Source organism: Saccopteryx bilineata, chromosome 4 (assembly GCF_036850765.1).
Source record: "Saccopteryx bilineata isolate mSacBil1 chromosome 4, mSacBil1_pri_phased_curated, whole genome shotgun sequence".
In the NCBI taxonomy this organism is placed as follows: domain Eukaryota; kingdom Metazoa; phylum Chordata; class Mammalia; order Chiroptera; family Emballonuridae; genus Saccopteryx; species Saccopteryx bilineata.
Genome location: NC_089493.1, coordinates 160,431,177 through 160,450,697, shown reverse-complemented (window position 1 = coordinate 160,450,697; position 19,521 = coordinate 160,431,177). Strand labels below are relative to the sequence as shown.

The window sequence follows — 19,521 nt, the reverse complement described above, 5'->3', positions numbered from 1 at the left end:
ATGTGTGATGACATCTTTTTTTTTTTTTTTTTTTTTTTTGGTCCAGAAACCCTGTTACATAGCCTTATCACACACCTTATTCTACCAGTTTACTTCCCAGGACTTAAGCCTGTATGCAAAAATCAAATCCCCTCTCAGAGAGTTTCTCAACATTAGGATGCCCTGGCTACCAGCTCTCAGGGCTGAATGTCTTGACACCTTCTGATAAACATCAGCCCTCCTTTGGTGACCACTGGAAGAGGTCTGCTTATTTGCATACCTGAGCTCTGTCTGTTTAAAAACCTAGTGCCACAGTAGTTAGTATATTCCCACCTCACAGGATAAGGCTGTGGCTAGTCTTTTTTCTTCTGTCTTTATTGTATCTAATCCACAAATGATGGTGACACTGGGATTTGCGTATTCTTAACCCTCTGTTCCTTTTCCAGTTTCCCAAACCCTGCCCCTGCCCGTCCTCCTCACTTTTACCTTGGTCTTCCCTCTCTGGTTTCTTGTTAGTGACCATGACCAGAACCTCCACAGTCTACTAGCAGGCCCCGGGCCTCCTGTCACAGCCCGCAGTCCTGCCTGAACCTGCCTGTGTGTACTTCACTAACTGGTGATGTTTGCAGGGCCAGCTCCTGACCTGGGGAATCAGCAGGGTCCCCTCAGTGACCTTATGGTCACTTTACAAAGTCGATGAGGCCCAGCCCTGTGCCTGACTGCATCCTACCATAAAACCCCAAGGAAAATGGTGGTGGTTAAAAATACACCTTGCTGCCTTGTTCTGGCTAATAAAAAGATCATCCTCGCCCCAAGTTTTAGCTTATTTGCTTTCTGATCAGTAACTCAGATCCGATGTTGCATATCCCTTTGGTGTTAGTCACTGGGCCACATTCCATCCTGCCCCATCTGTAAATGCAGCGGAGCCTGCAGTTGGCTCTGTCACTTACCTGTTCTCTACCACTTTCCTATCCAGGACACCCAAGTGTGTCCTGTACTCACAGAGCTAAAAATAGAGCAGGAAGAGTACAGTCAGCTGGCTGCTTGATGCTCTGAGGCTCTCTGAATTCCTTCATCTCTTGCTGGTTTGGGTGACCACCTCTGTGTTAGAGACCGACACTTCAGCGCAGAACCCAGCTGACTCTTGCTAGCACCTTCTTGAGCATTCATGCTTTCCTCTGGTTCTTGCCACCCCATGGCGCTCACTTCTGCAAAGGCCTTCACCAGCTTCATTTCCTTTTAAAAATAAAAACCACAGTAAAGGAAGGACTAAGGATTTTAATGAGCCAGAGGGTTGTAACTAGTAAAAAGTTGGAAATACTAAAGTTAAAACTCCAGTGTGCTTGGTACTGAGTATGTACACACTATATAATTGCATATTCCCTTTTGTGGGTATGTGAGTAATTTGTGTTTGAAAATTCAAGAAGCTAAAACTCAGCTAACCCCAAATGCCTTTTGTGTGTATGTGTACATGCATGAAAGAGAGATTTTAATGTAATTATTTGTTTTATTAATATCTGCTATTGATGATCTTCATTGATAGCCAATCACAGAAAATCATCACTATCAGCAAATCATGAAATAATGAAGGTCGTGACCCCCAAATATGCTATATTGTCCAGCCTCCTTCAGGGGGAGTAGAGGATTCCATGGTGCATGGACATTCAAGGAGTGCTTGAAAAAGCAAGCAGTTTAGTACTAGGTGCCTTTGTCATTTCCTTGATGGTATGTATGGTGTCAGTCTGCCAGCAGTTAGCAGACGCAGGTGGGTCAGACCTCAGGGCTTGAGGCTAGTGTGGAAACCACCAGGGGGTGGACTTCCCCAGAATTTCCCACTTACTCCAGGTGTGAGGTGGCAGCACAGCCTGAGGGGCACTTCTGCCAGAGGGCACACGAATCTGCTGCAGAGCTCAAAAACTGAGTCCACATCCAGTCCTTCTAAAAAGTCCATGAGGTTGTCCAGGACAGTGTACATGTGACCTACGAGGCCCACTTCAGGAAACAAGCACCCCTTCTCCCCAGCTCCCCCTGCTCCCCCAGCCTCACCCTGCTCCCTCAGCTCCCCCTTCTCCCCAGCTCCCCCTGCTCCCCCAGCTCCCCCTGCTCCCCCAGCCTCCCCAGCCTCACCCTGCTCCCTCAGCTCCCCCTTCTCCCCAGCTCCCCTTGCTCCCCCTGCTCCCCCAGCTCCCCCAGCCTCCCCAGCCTCACCCTGCTCCCCCAGCTCCCCCTGCTCCCCCAGCCTCCCCAACCTCACCCTGCTCCCTCAGCTCACCCTGCTCCCCCAGCCTCACCCTGCTCCCCCAACTCCCCCTGCTCCCACAGCTCCCCCAGCCTCCCCAGCCTCACCCTGCTCCCCCAGCTTCCCCTGCTCCCCCAGCCTCCCCAGCCTCACCCTGCTCCCCCTGCTCCCCCAGCTCCCCCAGCCTCCCCAGCCTCACCCTGCTCCCCCAGCTCCCCCTGCTCCCCCAGCTCCCCCTGCTCCCCCAGCCTCCCCAGCGTCACCCTGCTCCCTCAGCTCCCCCTGCTCCCCCAGCCTCCCAGCCTCCCCCTGCTCCCTCTTCTCCCCCTGCTCCCCCAGCCTCCCCAACCTCACCCTGCTCCCCCAGCTCCCCCTGCTCCCCCAGCCTCCCCAGCCTCACCCTGCTCCCCCAGCTCCCCCTGCTCCCCCAGCTCCCCCAGCCTCCCCAGCCTCACCCTGCTCCCCCAGCTCCCCCAGCCTCCCCAGCCTCACCCTGCTCCCCCAGCCTCCCAGCCTCCCCCTGCTCCCTCTTCTCCCCCTGCTCCCCCAGCCTCCCCAACCTCACCCTGCTCCCCCAGCTCCCCCTGCTCCCCCAGCTCCCCCAGCTTCCCCAGCCTCCCCCTGCTCCCCCAGCTCCCCCAGCTCCCCCTGCTCCCCCAGCTCCCCCAGCCTCCCCAGCCTCACCCTGCTCCCCCAGCTCCCCCAGCCTCCCCAGCCTCACCCTGCTCCCCCAGCTCCCCCTGCTCCCCCAGCCTCCCCAGCCTCACCCTGCTCCCCCAGCTCCCCCTGCTCCCCCAGCCTCCCCAGCATCACCCTGCTCCCTCAGCTCCCCCTGCTCCCCCAGCTCCCTCTTCTCCCCCTGCTCCCCCAGCTCCCCCTGCTCCCTCTTCTCCCCCTGCTCCCCCAGCTCCCCCTGCTCCCTCAGCTCCCCCTGCTCCCTCTTCTCCCCCAGCTCCCCCTGCTCCCTCAGCTCCCCCTGCTCCCTCTTCTCCCCCTGCTCCCCCTGATCGCTCTGCTCCCCCAGCTCCCTTAGCAACAGGCATTGCACTGTATCACTTGGATCAGAGAAGGAGATGGCCTCATTGCTTTCTTGGGCAAATATTTTCTCATAATCTGTGACTATCATCTTAATTCTCTTAATTGTATCTTTTACAGAGCAGAAGTTTTAAATTTTAGTGAAGTCCAACTTACCAATTCTTTCTTTCATGTATTGTGCCTTTAGTGTTGTATCTAAAAACATTGCCAAACCCAAGGTCATCCAGCTTTTCTCCTTTGTCATCTCCTAGGAGTTTATAGTTTTGTGTTTTATATTTGCATGTGTGATCCATCTTAAGTTAATTTTTGCAAAGGGCATAAAGTCTGTGTCTAAATTCACTTTTTTGCATGTGGATGTCCAGTTGTTCCAGCACCATTTATTCAAAGCCTTTTTGCCTTCTTGAAGAAGCTGCATTGTCTAGGAATCCTCAGAGGTCAAGGAGTCTCTGTTGTTTCACAGTTTCCCTTTGAAGGGTAATATGCACCTTTCCTTTCTGCCATCGGGGTCTGCACACGTATAGACAAGTTCCACATGAAGGGTTCTGTTTTTGCTTGGACCAGTGGGAAACCCGCTTTTGGGTTCAGGAAAGGAAAAGAGTGTGTCCAAAACTAAGTGTGTCTCTTTCATCTCCAACCTTCCATCTGGGATCACTTTACTTATGACTGAAGTACATCCTTTAGAATTTCATTTAGTGAGGTCTTTTGGTGATAAATTGTTTCATGCTCTATTTTTGAACATGTCTTTATCTCACCCCTAAAGTTTTAAGCTGTTATTACTCCAGTGTCTCTATTTAATCTCTTTTCTCCACATGGAACACAAGCGTGTTAGCGTTTTAGTCTGTCTTCCATATCTGTTTATCTCATTCATATTTTTCATTTCTTTTTTTTAAAAATTTTTTTTAATTTTTCATTTCTATCTCTCAGGACTTCTTTTTGGATAACTGCCTTTTTAAAAATTATTTTTCATTTTTCAATTATAGTTAATATAATATTACTATATTAGTTTCAGGTGTATACCCAGTGAATAGACATTAAATGACTAAGTGATCATCTTGTTAAAATCTTATACCCACCTGACACCATACATAGTTATTAGAATGTTATTGACTAGATTCCCTATGCTATACTTTACATCCCCATGACTATTCTGTAACAACCAATTTGTACTTCTTAATCCCTTCACCTTTTCACCGATTCCCTAACCCCCTTCCCATCTGGCAACCATCCAGATGTTCTCTGTATCTATGAGTTTGTTTTGTTCTGCTTGTTTATTTCGCTTTTTAGATTCAATTGTTGATACATACATATTTATTGCCATTTTATTCATATACTTTTTCTTTTTTTTTTTTAGTGAGAGAGACAGACAGAAGGGGAGAGAGATGAGAAAAATCAACTCATAGTTGCGTCACTTTAGTTGTTCATTGATTGCTTCTTATATGTTCCTTGACCAGGGGCCTCAAGCTGAGTCAATGACCCCTTGCTCAAGCCAGCGACCTTAGGCTTCAAGCCAGCAACAATGAGATCATATGATCCCACGCTCAAGCTGGTGAATTTGTGCTCAAATTGGATGAGCCCGCACTCAAGCCAGTGACCTCAGGGTTTTGAATCTGGTTCCTCAGCATCCCAGGTTGATGCTCTGTCCACTGTGCCACCACCGGTTAAGCCCACCCGCCCTTTCTTTTTCTTTCTTTCTTTCTTTCTTTCTTTCTTTCTTTCTTTCTTTCTTTCTTTCTTTCTTTCTTTCTTTCTTTCTTTCCCTTTCTTTCCCTTTCTTTCCCTTTCTTTCTTTCTTTCTCTCTTTCTCTCTTTCTCTCTCTCTTTCTCTCTCTCTCTCTCTCTTTCTCTCTCTCTTTCTCTCTCTTTCCCTTCCTTTCCCTTCCTTCCTCCCTTTCCCTTCCCCTTCCCCTTCCCCTTCCCCTTCCCCTTCCCCTTCCCTTTCCCCTTCCCCTTCCCCTTTCCCTTCTCCTTCCCCTTCCCCTTCCCTTCCCTTCTCCCTTTAACACTTAATGTAATACTGGTTTGCTGGTGATGAACCCTTTAGCTATTTCTTGTCTGGGAAGCTCTTTATCTGTCCTTCAATTCTAAATGATAGCTTTGCTGGGTAGAATAAACTTGGTAGTAGGTCCTTGCTTTTATCCTTAGAATACTTCTTGCCATTCCCTTCTGGTCTGCAAAGTTTCTGTTGAGAAATCAGCTGACAGTCTTATGGGAGCTCCCTTCTAGGTCACTGCTTTTCTCTTGCTGCATTTAATATTCTCTTTTTGTATTAACCTTTTACATTTTAATTATGTGTCTTGGTGTGGGCCTCTTTGGGTTCATCTTGTTTGGGACTCTGTGCTTCCTGGACTTGTATGTATGTTTTCTTCACCAGGTTAAAGAGGTTTTCCATCATTATTTTTTTAAATAAATTTTCAATTTCTTGTTCTCTTTCTTCTCCTGGCACCCCCATGATGCCAATGTTGGTGTGCTTGAAGTTGTCCCAGAGGCTCCTTACACTACCTCAGATTTTTGGATCCTTTTCTTTTTGCTGTTTTGATTGCATGCGTGCTTTTTGCTTCTTTGTATTTCAAATCACTGTTTTGATTCTCGGCTTTATCTACTGTTGTTTCTCTGTAAATTATTCTTCATTTCAGTTAGTGCATCCTTCATCTCTAACTGGTTCTTTTTTATGGTTGCCATGTCCTTTTTTATTCTGTTGAAGCTCTAAGTTCATTTACTCTTCCCCTGAGTTTACTGAGCATCCCAATAACCAGTGTTTTGAACTCTGCATCTAATAGATTGCTTGTCTTCATTTTGAGTAGTTCTTTCTCTGGAGTTTTGTTCTATTCTTTCATTTGGGATGTGTTTCTTTGTCTCTTCATTTTGGTAGCCTCCCTGTGTTTGTTTCTGTGTATTAGGTAAAGCTGCTGTGTCTCCCAGGCTTGGTGGAATGGCCTAATGTAGTAGGTGTCCTGTAGTGTCCAATGGCATAGCCTCCCTGTTCACCCGAGCTGGGCACTCCAGGTATACTCCTCATGTGGGCTTTGTATACTCTCCTGTTGTAGTTGAGCCTTGATTTCTGTTGGCACATCAATGGGAGGGATTTACCTCCAGCCAGTTGGCTACAAGGACTGGCTGTGATCACGAGGGAGGATCAGATGTGCAGGGTCACACCCCACTGAGTAGGACTTATTACTTCAGTGGGGCTCTGGTGCCTACTGAGTGCTCCTTGATTGTATCACTTGTGGTTGTGGTTGAGTGATGCTGCTTCAACATGTTCCGAAGCTGTCCACTGGATGTGCTGGCTCTGGGGCCTTCTAGGAGGTGCAGGCCAATGTCAGCCATGAGCCATAGTCTGTGTTCTGCTGGAGCCTCCTGGAATGAGCTGCAAAGCAGTCTTCAGATGGCTGCTATTTGTGCTGGGTTTGGAGATGCCCAGGTGAGGCCAAGCTGTGAACCAAGGCTGGCTGCCACTAGTGTCTAGCCTGAGGCCACTCAGTGAGAGGCATGGGGCACACTGAGGCCAGATGCTGCTTGTTTGAGAGATTTGGGGAAAGTCTGAAGCATGGGCCAAGACAAGTTATTTGTATGGAAAAGCCACTGGAAATAGCTTGGGTGGGCCTGAAAGTTGGTGGGGTGAGGTCTCACAATCACCAAAGTTGGTTGAACAGTGATAGCCAGGTTGATAAGGACTTAAATATGGTGCCTGCCTGCTGGCTCTGTGTGGGGAGGGCTCAGAAAAGGAACATTGGCCTCTGTCAGTACTTCTGTCTAAGAGAAAGATGCCCCCAGATCTCTCTCTGATGCCAGACCATTCAGTTCCTCCCCATAAATCCCTGGTTCCTTTCAAGCTGCTGCCTCAGTGCTGGAGCTCAGAGCAAGCAAATCCATGGAAGTCTGTGCTCGGGCCCTTTAAGAGGAACTGCGTGGGTCTCCAGCAGCCCTCTGTCTCATTTAGCCATAATCCCTGCTGATTTTCACAACCAGAGGTTGTGGGGACTTCTCTTCCTGTCTCTGGAACTCTGGGATGGGGAACCTAGTGTGGAGCTGGGACTCCTTGCTCCCCAGGGGAGACCCCTGCAGATGAGATATCCCTCCTGATTTTTATCCTCTGTTCTGCATCTGTGCCCCTACTACCAGTCTCCATGTGGCTTCTTTGTATTGTTGGTTATAGGACTTCTGTTCAGCTAGATTTCAGGTGGTTTTGAATGATAGTTCTGTAGTTTAGTTGTAATTTTGATGTGGTTATGGGAGGGTTGATGTGGGTACCATATTTACCTATGCCACCATCTTGACCAGAAGCCTGGATAATTACTTTTGATCTATCTTTTAGAACTGTCTCCTAGTTTAATTCTCTCTTCAGCTATATCTTATCTACTATTTAATTTAGTCACTGAATTTTTTATTTCAGTTTTGATGCTTTTCATTTCTAGAAGTTCTGTTTGGTTCTTTTTTGACTTTGCTGGGTTATTCTTTATAACGTCTTGTTTTCTCTTCAAAGTTTTCTTTAAATACATTATACACAGCTTTATATTTATCTGAATAACTTTTTTTAACTTACTAAACAATAATTTAAAAATATAATTGGCCTGACCTGGTGGTGGCGCAGAGGATAGAGCGTCGGACTGGGATACGGAGGACCCAGGATCGAGACCCTGAGGTCGCCAGCTTGAGTGCGGGCTATCTGGTTTGAGTGGGGCTTACCAGCTTGGACCCAGGGTCGCTGGCTCGAGCAAAGGGTTGTTACTTGGTCTGCTGTAGCCCCACTGGGGTCAAGGCACATATAAGAAAGCAATCAATGAATAACTAAGGTGTCGCAATGAGGAACTGATGATTGATGATTCTCATCTCTCTCCATTCTTGTCTGTCTCTTCCTGTCTATCCTTTCTGACTCTGTCTCTGTAAAAAAAAAAAAAAAGAAAAAAAGAAAAAGAAAAAATTGTATGTATTTAGAGTATACAGTGTGATAATTTGGAATTTTCATGCATCTCTTTCTGGTGGATTTTGAATCATTATTCAGAAAACCTATTACAAAGGAATTCCTTCATGCTTTTGCTTAGTATTTTTATGGTTTGATTCTTATACTTTTACTTTGATCCTTTTGGAATTTGTCCTTAAATATAATGTGAGCTAGGGATCAACTTAATTGTGTTCCATGTACCCAGTTATCTCAAAACAATTAATTGAATAATTCATGTTTTCCCTGGTGATCTGAGATGCTACCTTTACATTCATGAAATTTCTAGATATAATTAGGGCTATTTCTGGACTTTCTTTACTGTTTTATTAGTCTGTCTTTTTATATAGTTTCTGTGTTTCTCATATCTGGTAGGTGTTTCACTGTATTTACTTTCGTGGAAAGTAATTATTTTCTTTATAAGTGAAACTTATTTAATAATATCAATAGTAAAATTTACATGTCCACAAAGGATATACAGTGAGATACACATCTCCCTTCCTGCTCCTTTGCAGACCCAATTCTCTTCCCAGGAGACAATCGTTGTTATTAGTTTCTTATATATCTTTCTAAGAATATTTTCTCTTTTCATTTCAAAGTAGATCTAGAAAGTGAAATATCAAAAAATAGTGAATCAGGATAATTAGTACTTGTGAGATGTGGAGACTGACATCTTGGTTGGGAGAATCTGAGTTTCACTGATAGGATTATTGATCTGCCCCTAACCTGCCCCCACCACCCTCAGTCTCCTCTGCTAACCTTGAGTCCTGACTTGAGATGGTGAGGTGAGGCTTGTCTGGGTCTTGGGCCATCATGGGGCTGCTTTTGCCTGGGATGACACTGCCTGCTATAGGTCCTGAGTGTTCTAATACACGGAACCAGTGCCCTATTTCTGAACTCCCCTCCTTCATCACTGTCCAAATGCTGCAATGTTTGACTCACTTGTTGAGAAATTCATCTGTAATTACCTATTTCTAAAAGTTACCCACCTCTGACCACGTGCAAGGTGGTGAGTGGGTGCTGGGGATCGAAAGAATCGTTGTTTATTTCAACAGATTTATATTCAGTGTTTTGGGTGGGGCAGGCATATCAGAGGCCATATCAGTGACCCTAGAGCTGGGACTATGCTCTCTCCACCCCTCCTTCACCACTGTGTACTCAGCTCCCCCCGGGAGACTGACCTTCCACAGCTGCTTAGTAGGTAGCTTTTTATTGAAGGATAAGATCAGTTAAGGGAGAGTGAGTTCAGGAGTGGGGAGTGTTGCTAATGTCAGGTGCTACCAGGAAATTGATGCTAGTAAGAGCTGAACTAGACCCTGGGCTTCTTAATGAAGTGTAATTAGGATTAACACGAGGGCACAGTGGGCCGGGCCTGCCTGAGGAGAGGCAAGTGGAAGGGCAGCTGTTGGCACAAACAGGAAGGTGTTGAAGTGTTTCAAGGGCTGATCTCTCACTTCTGTCACAAGAGCCACTGAGCATGTGTCAGCTATACCTTAAAAAGCAGAGGAGGCCCAGAGCTGTCCAACCAATTAAAATAACAGCATCCCAGCGTTCCCTGGGATGACCATCAAGGAGGGCTTTAAAAGCACTACTTAGAGAAGGAGATGAGTAAGAACTCTACAAATATCTTCTCTCCCAATATTTTCTCTTTAAAATACCAGCAACTATAAAACATATTTATAGTCTGCTAGCTCTCTTTTCCTGCCCGAAAGGGCTTCGATGTCTAGTCAACCCAAAAAAGCCCGGTAAAAAGCCATTCCTCAGAGCTATAAATAAGTTCTAGCAAGAACACCAACCCAAAGGTTGTTAACAACAGCCGGCCTCCCTCCATCTCCCTGCCACTTCCCACTGCCCCCTCTGGTTCTGGGGCCAAGAAGATGGCACAGACTTTCCTTGGCTTTTCTGGGCTGCCCAGCCAGCCTACGGTGCTGACCCTGGCTCCCACTTTTTCTCTCACATTCCCTCCCTCCCTCCTTTTCTTCCTTCATTTCCTAACCCACCTTCCTCCTTTTTAAGCAAGTGCCTTCCATCTAGTGGCCAGAAAGCATGTTTCCTGGTACTTCAGGGGCTGGCACGCGATGGCACCTGTCACTGAGGTGTCCATTCATGGGATTGACAATGCCTCCATTTGTCTAGAGGGGGACATTTATCGAATAGCCTTTATAGAAGACATTTATAAATGTCTTCTTTCTAGAAGGAGGCTCATTCCCTGCCAGAGCTTATATTTCTTGTTCTTGCTTGGAGGAACCATTTGGAAATCTACAGCCTCTGGAAAAGGCTAGCCAATGACTTCCCTGGCCATCGATGTCCTGATTGGTGTTCTCTGTGGTAACTGGTAACAGAGGTAGCCTTTGGTTACATTTATCTGTTGCCTCTGTAAATCTGGGTATCGACTGCTGAAAGTCAGTATCTGCTGTTTGTTCAGAAAATGAGGATACTTAACTTGAGCAGTGTTGGTTTTGGTTTTGGTTTTGTTTTGTTTTGTTTTTTGCCTCCCACCTCTGCCCAGGCCCTGGTGGTCTGTTCTCCAGATTCAGATTGTGACTTGTGCTTGTGACGGTGCTTTGAGTGCTAGGCAAAGAGAGCAGTTTAATAGAACATCTGCCATCTATTGAGCATGCGCTGTGTGCCAGGCACTAGCTGAGTGCTTCACATTTGCTAACTCACCGAATCCCCAAACTACCTATTGTGCTTAGGAGGAAATTAAAGCTCTGAGGGTTTAAATAACTTCTCCGAGGTCATTCAGCACAGTAATTCATTTCTAGAAGAGCTTCCTGCAGAAACCTTAGCAGTGAGAGGAGAGAACTGGGCCTCAGGATCACTCAGCCCACTTTGCATCTCCTTTGTCTTCAGTGGCCATCTCCCAAGGATGGCACATGCCTAGTTTCTAGGGCTGGCTCCTGTCTTTGATGGAGCCGCAGCCTGGCTGAGGAGGCCAGGACTCCTGAGAGGGCAGGTCCCGAGAGTCCCATCACCAGCGGGCACATGGTATGGCTTTGTGAGGGCTGGAGACACTCCTGTGGCCCGCCATGGGCCGGGGTCCTGCAGGGATGGGCCTGGAAAGGCGGTAGTCATTGACAGAAAGAAGAGCTGAGGGCTTGCAGGAATGAGATGGGTGTGAGCACAGGAAGAGTGATATCCGTTGGAGTGACATGTGCTGGCTGTAGGGAAGGGATGGTCTGGTCAGTGTTGGAGGTTCTGGCTGTAGCAGCAGCAGGACAGGTCCTGGGGGGGAATCACTGGTGGCCAGAGGTGGCCTGAGGGCTCCATGAGGAGCCACAGTCCTCAGAGGGGAAAGCTGTGTCTGGTCAGGTGTTGAGGGGTTGTGTTACTCAGCGGTACTGAGGGTGGACTGCAGGGCCAGACGTTTTTTGCCCAATGTCCTTTCATTGTCCCCTTAGTGAAGGGGAGGTGAAATCCTGGGTGACAGAGCTTAGGCAAATCTTTAGAAAAGTGTCCCTCAGCATCAGTAATGCACTTGGGCAAATAGGGCCTGGGCTGGCCTGGTACCGATGGACCCCGGGAGTGGCAGTTCCTTTTGGGGGCCTCTCTGACTATGACACTAAGATTGCTCTAGAAACAGTCAAGAAAATAACCTAAAGAGTCTTCATATGCTCAGCACTTTTTTAAAGAAACGGGATTAGGCAGGCTGGGACGAATGTCAGGGCAGAAGGGTGCTTGTGACACAAGGTTGAGAAGACCAATGGAGTAGCATATAGCAGCAGTTTTCAACTTTGTTACACTTGGAGACTGGTGAAAATAGAATTATTTTGGGGACCACAAAGGCAGAAATCACTCTGAGAATAAGCGAATTCAGCTAAGATCATTGGGTCTATAATCTTCATACAACATCAGGGTGGTGAACTCTTCTGTGGACCTGCATGAGATTTCTGGCGGACCGGTCCGCAGACTGGTGGTTGAAGAGCACTGTCATACATACAGGGTAGCTCGCTGCCTCTTTGCATTTACACTGTGTTTTCATTTTACATTTGAAAAAGATAACCGGCAAAAGATTGACACCAACAGCAGACAAGAGGTTAGAGCAGGAGTCCCCAAACTACAGCCCCGCGGGCCACATGCGGCCCCCTGAGGCCATTTATCCGGCCCCGCCACACTTCCGGAAAGGGCACCTCTTTCATTGGTGGTCAGTGAGAGGAGCATAGTTCCCATTGAAATACTGATCAGTTTGTTGATTTAAATTTACTTGTTCTTTATTTTAAATATTGTATTCATTCCCATTTTGATTTTTACTTTAAAATAAGGTATGTGCAGTGTGCATAGTGATTTGTTCATAGTTTTTTTTAGTCCGGCCCTCCAGTGGTCTGAGGGACAGTGAACTGGCCCCCTGTGTAAAAAGTTTGGGGACCCCTGGGTTAGAGCAAAATGTCCCCTCTGACCTAGTCCCCACCCAGTTCCAGGGGAGAGCTGTGCGTGTCAGATGAATGGGTGTGTACGCACAGGTGACAGGGCCACCTCTACTCTCGCAGAAAGCTGCTGGCCACTGTATGCATCCTTTTGACACTCGTTTCCCCTTTAAATGTTCATCTGGGAAATGGTGCCACATCAGGGCTCTTTAAGTGAGTTTCCTCTTTATATTACACTTTCAAGTAATTTCATTTCAGCACATATCTCTGATTATTCACCTTTTCCTGAGATGAATTAAGAACAAATGGCTGTGATTTCCATATCAAAACAAACATACATATTAACTATTTCCTTGTATTTTAGTTTAGAGTCCTTGAAAGTGAGTGATTGGTGGGGCAGAGGACCCTGCCCAGCTGTCAGCCAGGCCCCGGGTTAGAGCAGATTTCTCTGGGCCTTCCCTGGCACCTCCTTGCCACCTTCCGTCCTGGGGCCTTGACCTGTGCTGCCTCAGCAGCTGGTCTGGTCCTGCCCCTGCCATAGCACACCCTGCTGGGTCAGACAAAAGCCCTAGACCCCATCCTAGGCGGGACTGCCTGTGGGGCCACCCTGGGTGCTGCATTTTATCAAGGCAGTCTGGCAGCACTGAGGTTAATCGGGTTCAAGTGCATTTTTCAAACACATGTAAACTGTTAAGTGTAACAGCAAAGAGGAAACATCAGGTTTCCTATATTGCTTTTCTCTTCCTCCATTTAGGTCTCATGCACATCTATCCAGCCAGCCAGTTATTTTGATAGAGGACACTGAGGAAAAGAAAATCTAGTTTCCTTCCCCAAGAAATCAAGCCTGCTATACTTTTTAAAAGATCACATGTGTACTGTGTTCTCAATCATAGTATATTACATGTACCCCATGTTCTCAGTATATAATTTGCTAACATCAATCCTCACAGGCCTAGAGGTGACCTGTTACCATCCCCCTTGTATAGAGTGGGAAACTGTTGCTCAGGTGTGCCTGGCATATCTCACAGCTCGGTGCAGGAGCTGGGATGTAGACCCGGCTGTCTGACAGCAGCCCCAGCTCTAACCACAGAGTGCTGGTGGCTCCTGCCCTCCACTGAAGACAGACTGAGGAGGTGGCTTCCCCAGAAGCTCTCAAGATGTGGGGAATGTAAAGGAAGGCTTTCGAGATGGGGAAGGTATTCGTGCACAGGGTTGTGTTGGTGGGTTAGAGGAAGGTGATGTTTGCCAAGGATCCTCTCTCCTCTTTGTTAATGTCTGTGATGCCATTTTTTTTTACTGTGAAATACAGAAAATAATTAGCTGACTTTAGAGACTCCCCATTGAAGCTGTGTTTCTATCTTATTGGGAGAGTTTGTGGGGAAGGCGAGGAACTGTACTAGATGCTATCCCATAGACCTTAGCCCTTAGGAGGGGTCTGTAGTGTGGGCTCAACAGCAGTGGACACATTTGTATCAGATTTGTAACATGTGCAGAAAAGCACTAGAATGACTCATTATTATAAAACACCTTATATTCTGCACAGAAAACACCACCTTCGGCTACTTCTATAGTTTTATTTTCTCTGCGGAATCCCTGCTTCCTTTGAAGCCCCTGGGACAGGCAGGCTGGAGAGTTTTGCCTCATCAACCCATGCTCTGGTTGATGGCTCAGCAGGCTTCAGACCTGCTACTTGCTCGTCGCCTGTAAAGGTGGGGTGTGAGCCAGTGGACTGCGGGCAGCGGAGGGAATTGGTGGAAACTGGTGCAGTCGGGATGCAGGAAACTCCTAGCAGCACTCCGATTGGGGTTGATTGGGTCAAGGCCTTCAGGGATGGTGTAGAGCAGTTCTGAACTTGGTGAACTGCTTGCTGATGGAAGCCTGGTGACTAGAAAGCAATTACAATAAACAGATTCCTTGTCATGTTGTTGGCTTTGTAGCAAATATCTGTTTTCTCCTTGGGATTATATGAACATTTGCTTTTCTTTGATTTCTGGTTGTTATTTTCAATATTTCTTTTGTTAGAGGAGACGCTTCAAACAGCTCTGTGGAAGCCCTCGACTCTCCTTTGCAAGGTTTGTGTTTAGAGCTTGGCACAGCCTATACACATCACCTGTTAGCTGTTAGGAGTCTAATTCTGCAAACCATGACTTCATCTCCCTAAAGAAAGATAGACAGAATGCTTTGGTACAACAGATATGGTTCAGTTCAAGATATTTGAAGGGAAAAAAAAGACTCTAAGCCTTTGGTCTCTGGGTGAACTTTGAAAGTAGACCTGTCAAAGGTATTCACATTCAGACAGCTGCTCTGTAGCTGGAAAGGCTGCCAGATAATGCTGTGCTTCAAGGCTGTGAGAAATCTGTCAAGTGGTCTTAAAATGATCATGCTCAGTGAGACTGGGGGATTGGGCCCAGGGGAGCCTCTGCAGGGCTTGTTGCTCTGAGGTCGCCTTGCTGGTCCAGGCCCGCACAAAGGATGCAGCCAGTGGCTCACCACTTGCCAGAGACTGGAGTGGGAGCCAGAGATGCTGGGATGTCTTGCAAATTTGATCTTCAGACAAACAAACAAAATGATCTTTAAAAAATAGCACATGAGTTGGCCAGTGTTGTTCATTCAGCATGTCCCTTTGTCAATGTTTGTAATTAGGGAAGCTTACCACACTTAGGGTTCTCTCTGAGCCGACCCCAAGTGCTTTGGGCCCCAAACCAGCCTAGTGTTGATCACTGGTAACATAAGGAGACTGTCACTGGCCAGGAAGACTTGGCTGGAGGGGTGGAGAACCCAGTAAGGCGTCTGCTTCTTCCCCTAACTGCTCTTTCCAGTCTTCTGTGGTTTCTTATGGATTCCACTTGTTTTGGTTACAGTCCCCAGGGCTGTGGCTCCTGAAAACTCCCTCCAAGGGTGTTCTAGAAACTGGGGAGAAAAGAATTTGTGTCTGTTGTTCTGGTGCTTTCCTGGTTCTCAGAATTCCTTTTCTATTGAACCAGCCAGAAGTTAAAAAAAATTTTTTTTTTAGAGATACACAAAATCCTCTAAAGCATGAACTGCACCAATGGCAGGAAACCCTCTGCTCTGGAAAGGTGTGGGGTCTGTTCAGCAGATGCTGGCCCTGGCCTACCCCAGGAGGCAACTGGGGTAAGGCCCATCCCTGTGGGCTTGGGGTGCAGTGGCAGGAACCCATGTCTAGCCCTGAGCCTGGCTTCCATGACATAGCCCTTGCTATCATTTGCAAAGCCCAGATCACTCACTAGGAAGGAAACTTAATCAGGAATCTCTGGTGGCACACCCTGTCCCAGTTCCGCAGCAGCAGGCACTTACCTCCTTCCCGAACATGCCCTGGAAGGCAGATGAGGACTGTTTCATCTTGCCCAGTTGCTGTCATTTTGCACGTCCCCTCTGCCCTGCAATAGGCAGCCCTTTCTTAGCCAGGAAAGCCCCGTATGACTAGGCTTCTAAACTCATACTGAAGACAAAAGGGTGAGTTTTGCTGAACAGTTGGCCGGGAGTAAGTACGTGCCCTGGATTCCTGCTTTTGTTACCAGTCAGGTTTCTCCTCTGTCTTTGTCAGCTACTGTAAAATACCCAGCGCTCTGTCTGCTGCAGTGCAGGGGTGGGGCACACACTTCTTGTAGAAGGTGTGTCTCTGAGGTGTTCTGTCTTTGCTTCCCTGATGAAGGGGTTACTATGGTAACTGTTCCTCTGGCAAGCATGCAGGAGTAAATGGAAGAAGAGGCTTTTGCTGATCTCTGGCTGGAGTTGGCTCTCTGCCCCTCTTTGTTATCTCCAGTTGACACACCTTCCCTCCAGCCCCACGGGGCTGAGTTCAGAGGTGAGCTGGATTTTTAGAAAGGATGGCGTCCTGGGTTTTCTGGCTCCTGGTGAAGAAGGCAGCAGAATGACACCCCTGCCCAGCTCTTTCCGAGGAGTTGAAACACTCCTGATCCCACTGCACACCCCTCCTCCAGCCTCTCTGCTCTGCCTCAGTGTCCCTCCCAGTGGATCCAGTCTGCCATCCCTGAATCCCCTGCTTAATTAGCAGTAAATGAGCCCAGTCCTTGCAATTTTCCAAGTGTGGAAGCTCAGACCATTGGAAGTTTCAGCCACAGAGTGAGGTTTGGGGGAAAGAAAGCTCATGGCAGTCGGTGAATTCCTGGAGAATTGATCTTCAGAATTCTCAACCTGGGTGCTACTTATAGGTCACCCATTGCTTTAATTCTCTGTTATATACTGCCTGTCCCCTACCCAGAATGGGGCCAAACACACTCAGAGTCTAGCTACTTCCTCCTCCAGGTCTTTGAATTCGTCACCATCATCTTCCCTGCACAAATAGAGCAGCACTGCCAAAAATAAAAAGACCACATCCCTCCTCTCTGCCCACCAACGGCCTCTGTGCCTTTTCTGGAGAGAGCCTTCCACTAACCCTCCAGGCAGAAGGAGGAAACAGGCCCCCTCCACTTCCCTGAGAAACTGTTATTTCAAATGATCTTCTTGCCAAAGGGGTAGGCTTAGGGCCCTACTATAAGTGTTTCTGTCTCTTTCTGAGGCCAGGTAAAGTATTCTTAGCATATTATGGGGAAAAGGTTGGTTGTAATCCACCTGCCTTCTGCATACTCTGGCTCTGCAGACACTGATGGCTCATGATTCCCTGTAGCCTCAGAAACTAGAGGCAGGCTGGCAAGGGGAGGGATTGGTGGGGGCCAGGAAGCCAGCCAGGTGGGCTCCCGCTCCACACTACAGTTGTCCCCTCTAGCCCTCCTGCTGCCCAGGCCCAGCCCAGCAACAGCTGTGACTGGCTCTCCTTCCTGTGCCCTTCTTCTCGGTGCGTGCTCACATCAGGGCAGATTCCGGCTTCGGTTCCCTCCGGGCCATTCAGACAGTAGCACAGCAGATGTGCTGCTCCTTCATGAGCATGGCTGGGCTGGCCCAGGAAGGCATTTTTGCATTCATGGCACCTGTGGTCCAAGGTCATTTAGGCCTCCCAAGCTCCTTTTTCTGCTTGGGTAAGTAAGTCCATCTCTGCTGGGCATTGGGATACATTTCCACAAGCACTGTAGGGAAGCTTCAGTGACCTTGCTGGGAGTTCCATCCCTCCCTCCCCCTCCAGACAGACTGAATAGGGAACGGCTCTGTTGAGACTAATGGGTGAGCATGGGAGATGTACCAGTTCTCTCCCCTTCTTCTCCGGGCCTACTCTAGTGACTGTCACATGTGAAATCCAAGGTGAGGGGCTCTGACCTGGGAGCATCAGGCAGACAGGTGTCTCTGGTGTCCTGTTTTATCAGTGTGGTGACTATTGAGTCAGTGAATTCCTGCCGTGGGGTCGGGGGAACCTGCTGTTCCAGGTGTGACTGATTTTTCACCCCCACCAATATGGGAGTTTACAGGAGTAGCCAAGCAGCTTTTCAGCTTTACACAAAGAGCAGTTTTTGCATTGGGTTCAGCTCTTAATGCCTCTTAATAGTAAATATCATGTAATGTTGTAAATTTGAAATACACAATTTTTATGTAGCTAGAATTTCTTTTCCCTATTTTATAATGATTCTGAGCTTTGACTTTGCCAGAGACATCTAGTGTTTACAACATAACCTAGGATGCTAGCCATTCTTTAGTATCAGAGAGAGATCAGACTTGAGTTGAGCCCAGAAGCATGGGCAAGAAGGGTGGCATTCTAGGGCTGTCGCATGGGCAGAATTGCAGAAGTGAGAAATGAGGTGATGAGGTTGACTGTTACCAGGGAAGAGACTGAAGGCACTTCCTAATTTCCTCAACTTTGGTGCTGTGGTGTCATGTTAAGTGAGAGCTTGCCTTGAAAGGCAGTGAATAAACCCTGGCCTAGCACCAGCTATGTGTCAGGCTTATGTCCCTATAGCTATTTTTGTGGTTTTTTTAATACCAAGTGTATAGAATGCTGAAAGAGGAACACTCTTACATCCTCGCCTAGATTTAACAACTGTTAACATTTCACAATTGCTTTATTCTATAGACTTTTTCAGAATAATTTGAGAGTAAATTGAAGACATCAGGACATTATACCCCTAAATACTTGAGAATGTATTTCCTAAGAACAAGATGTTCCATAAAGAGTTGGTTATACTATTTATCATGCCTAATAAATTATTAATTCACTAGTGTCTGATAGCCAGCCTACAGTCAGTTCTCCTCAGCTATCTCCACAATGTCTTTTCTATCATTTTTTTGTAATCAGGATCTCATGGGGGATTGACACATGGTATTTGGTTGTTATGTCTCTTTAGCCCCTTTTTAACTTATATACACCCCACCGCTTTTGTTGTATACATGTTTTTATGATTTTGACTTTGTAGAGAGTCCAGTCATCTCCTAGATTTGTGTGCAGGTGGTCAACATTGACTCCATCTACAGAGACCCTGTAATCTGCCACTATCCCCTGAAGCCCTGTAAACCCATGCGTGACCCGTTGCTCAGTCTGTGCATATGTGTTCCACTCTTGGGCTACACCATTGGCTCATCAGGGATGGTGTTGGTGACAATCTGAATGTCAACTACAGGCAGCCCTGTTCTGGCAAATAAGTTCAGATCTCAGTTCTACCACTTCTTGATGAGGGACCTTTGGCTGGTGGCTTCTTCTCTGTAAACCTCAGTGTCTCATCTCCAAAACAAAGGGGTTGGACCAAGGTTTTGGATCAATACTTGTGTGATTTGGCTCAAAGTGTGCCAGGCAGAATGCCTGCATCTTCTCACCTCAGTAGCTGCTGTGTAACCAAAACCACCCATTCCCTGCACATGAGTGGGGGCCAGGAGGATGCATGTGACCCTGTGATGCCCTAACACGACCATGTGCTCTTGCCCTCTGTTCCCACAGCGGAAATTCTGGAGCTGGCTGGCAATGCCGCAAGAGACAACAAGAAGGGACGGGTCACACCTCGGCACATCCTGCTGGCCGTGGCCAATGATGAAGAGCTGAATCAGGTATGCCCCGCCCTAGCTGCCCC

The 19,521-nt window shown here is 47.4% G+C and overlaps 1 protein-coding gene across 12 annotated transcripts in view; it reads left to right on the top strand.

The window, feature by feature from the left end:
• MACROH2A1 (macroH2A.1 histone) overlaps positions 1 to 19,521 on the top strand; it is a 93,022-nt gene that overhangs the window by 22,247 nt on the left and 51,254 nt on the right. For all 12 annotated transcript variants that reach the window (XM_066272521.1, XM_066272522.1, XM_066272515.1 and 9 more), the window contains one exon: positions 19,392 to 19,498. In XM_066272521.1, the coding sequence (XP_066128618.1) occupies positions 19,392 to 19,498 (107 nt within the window). The remainder of the gene's footprint in view (positions 1 to 19,391; positions 19,499 to 19,521) is intronic.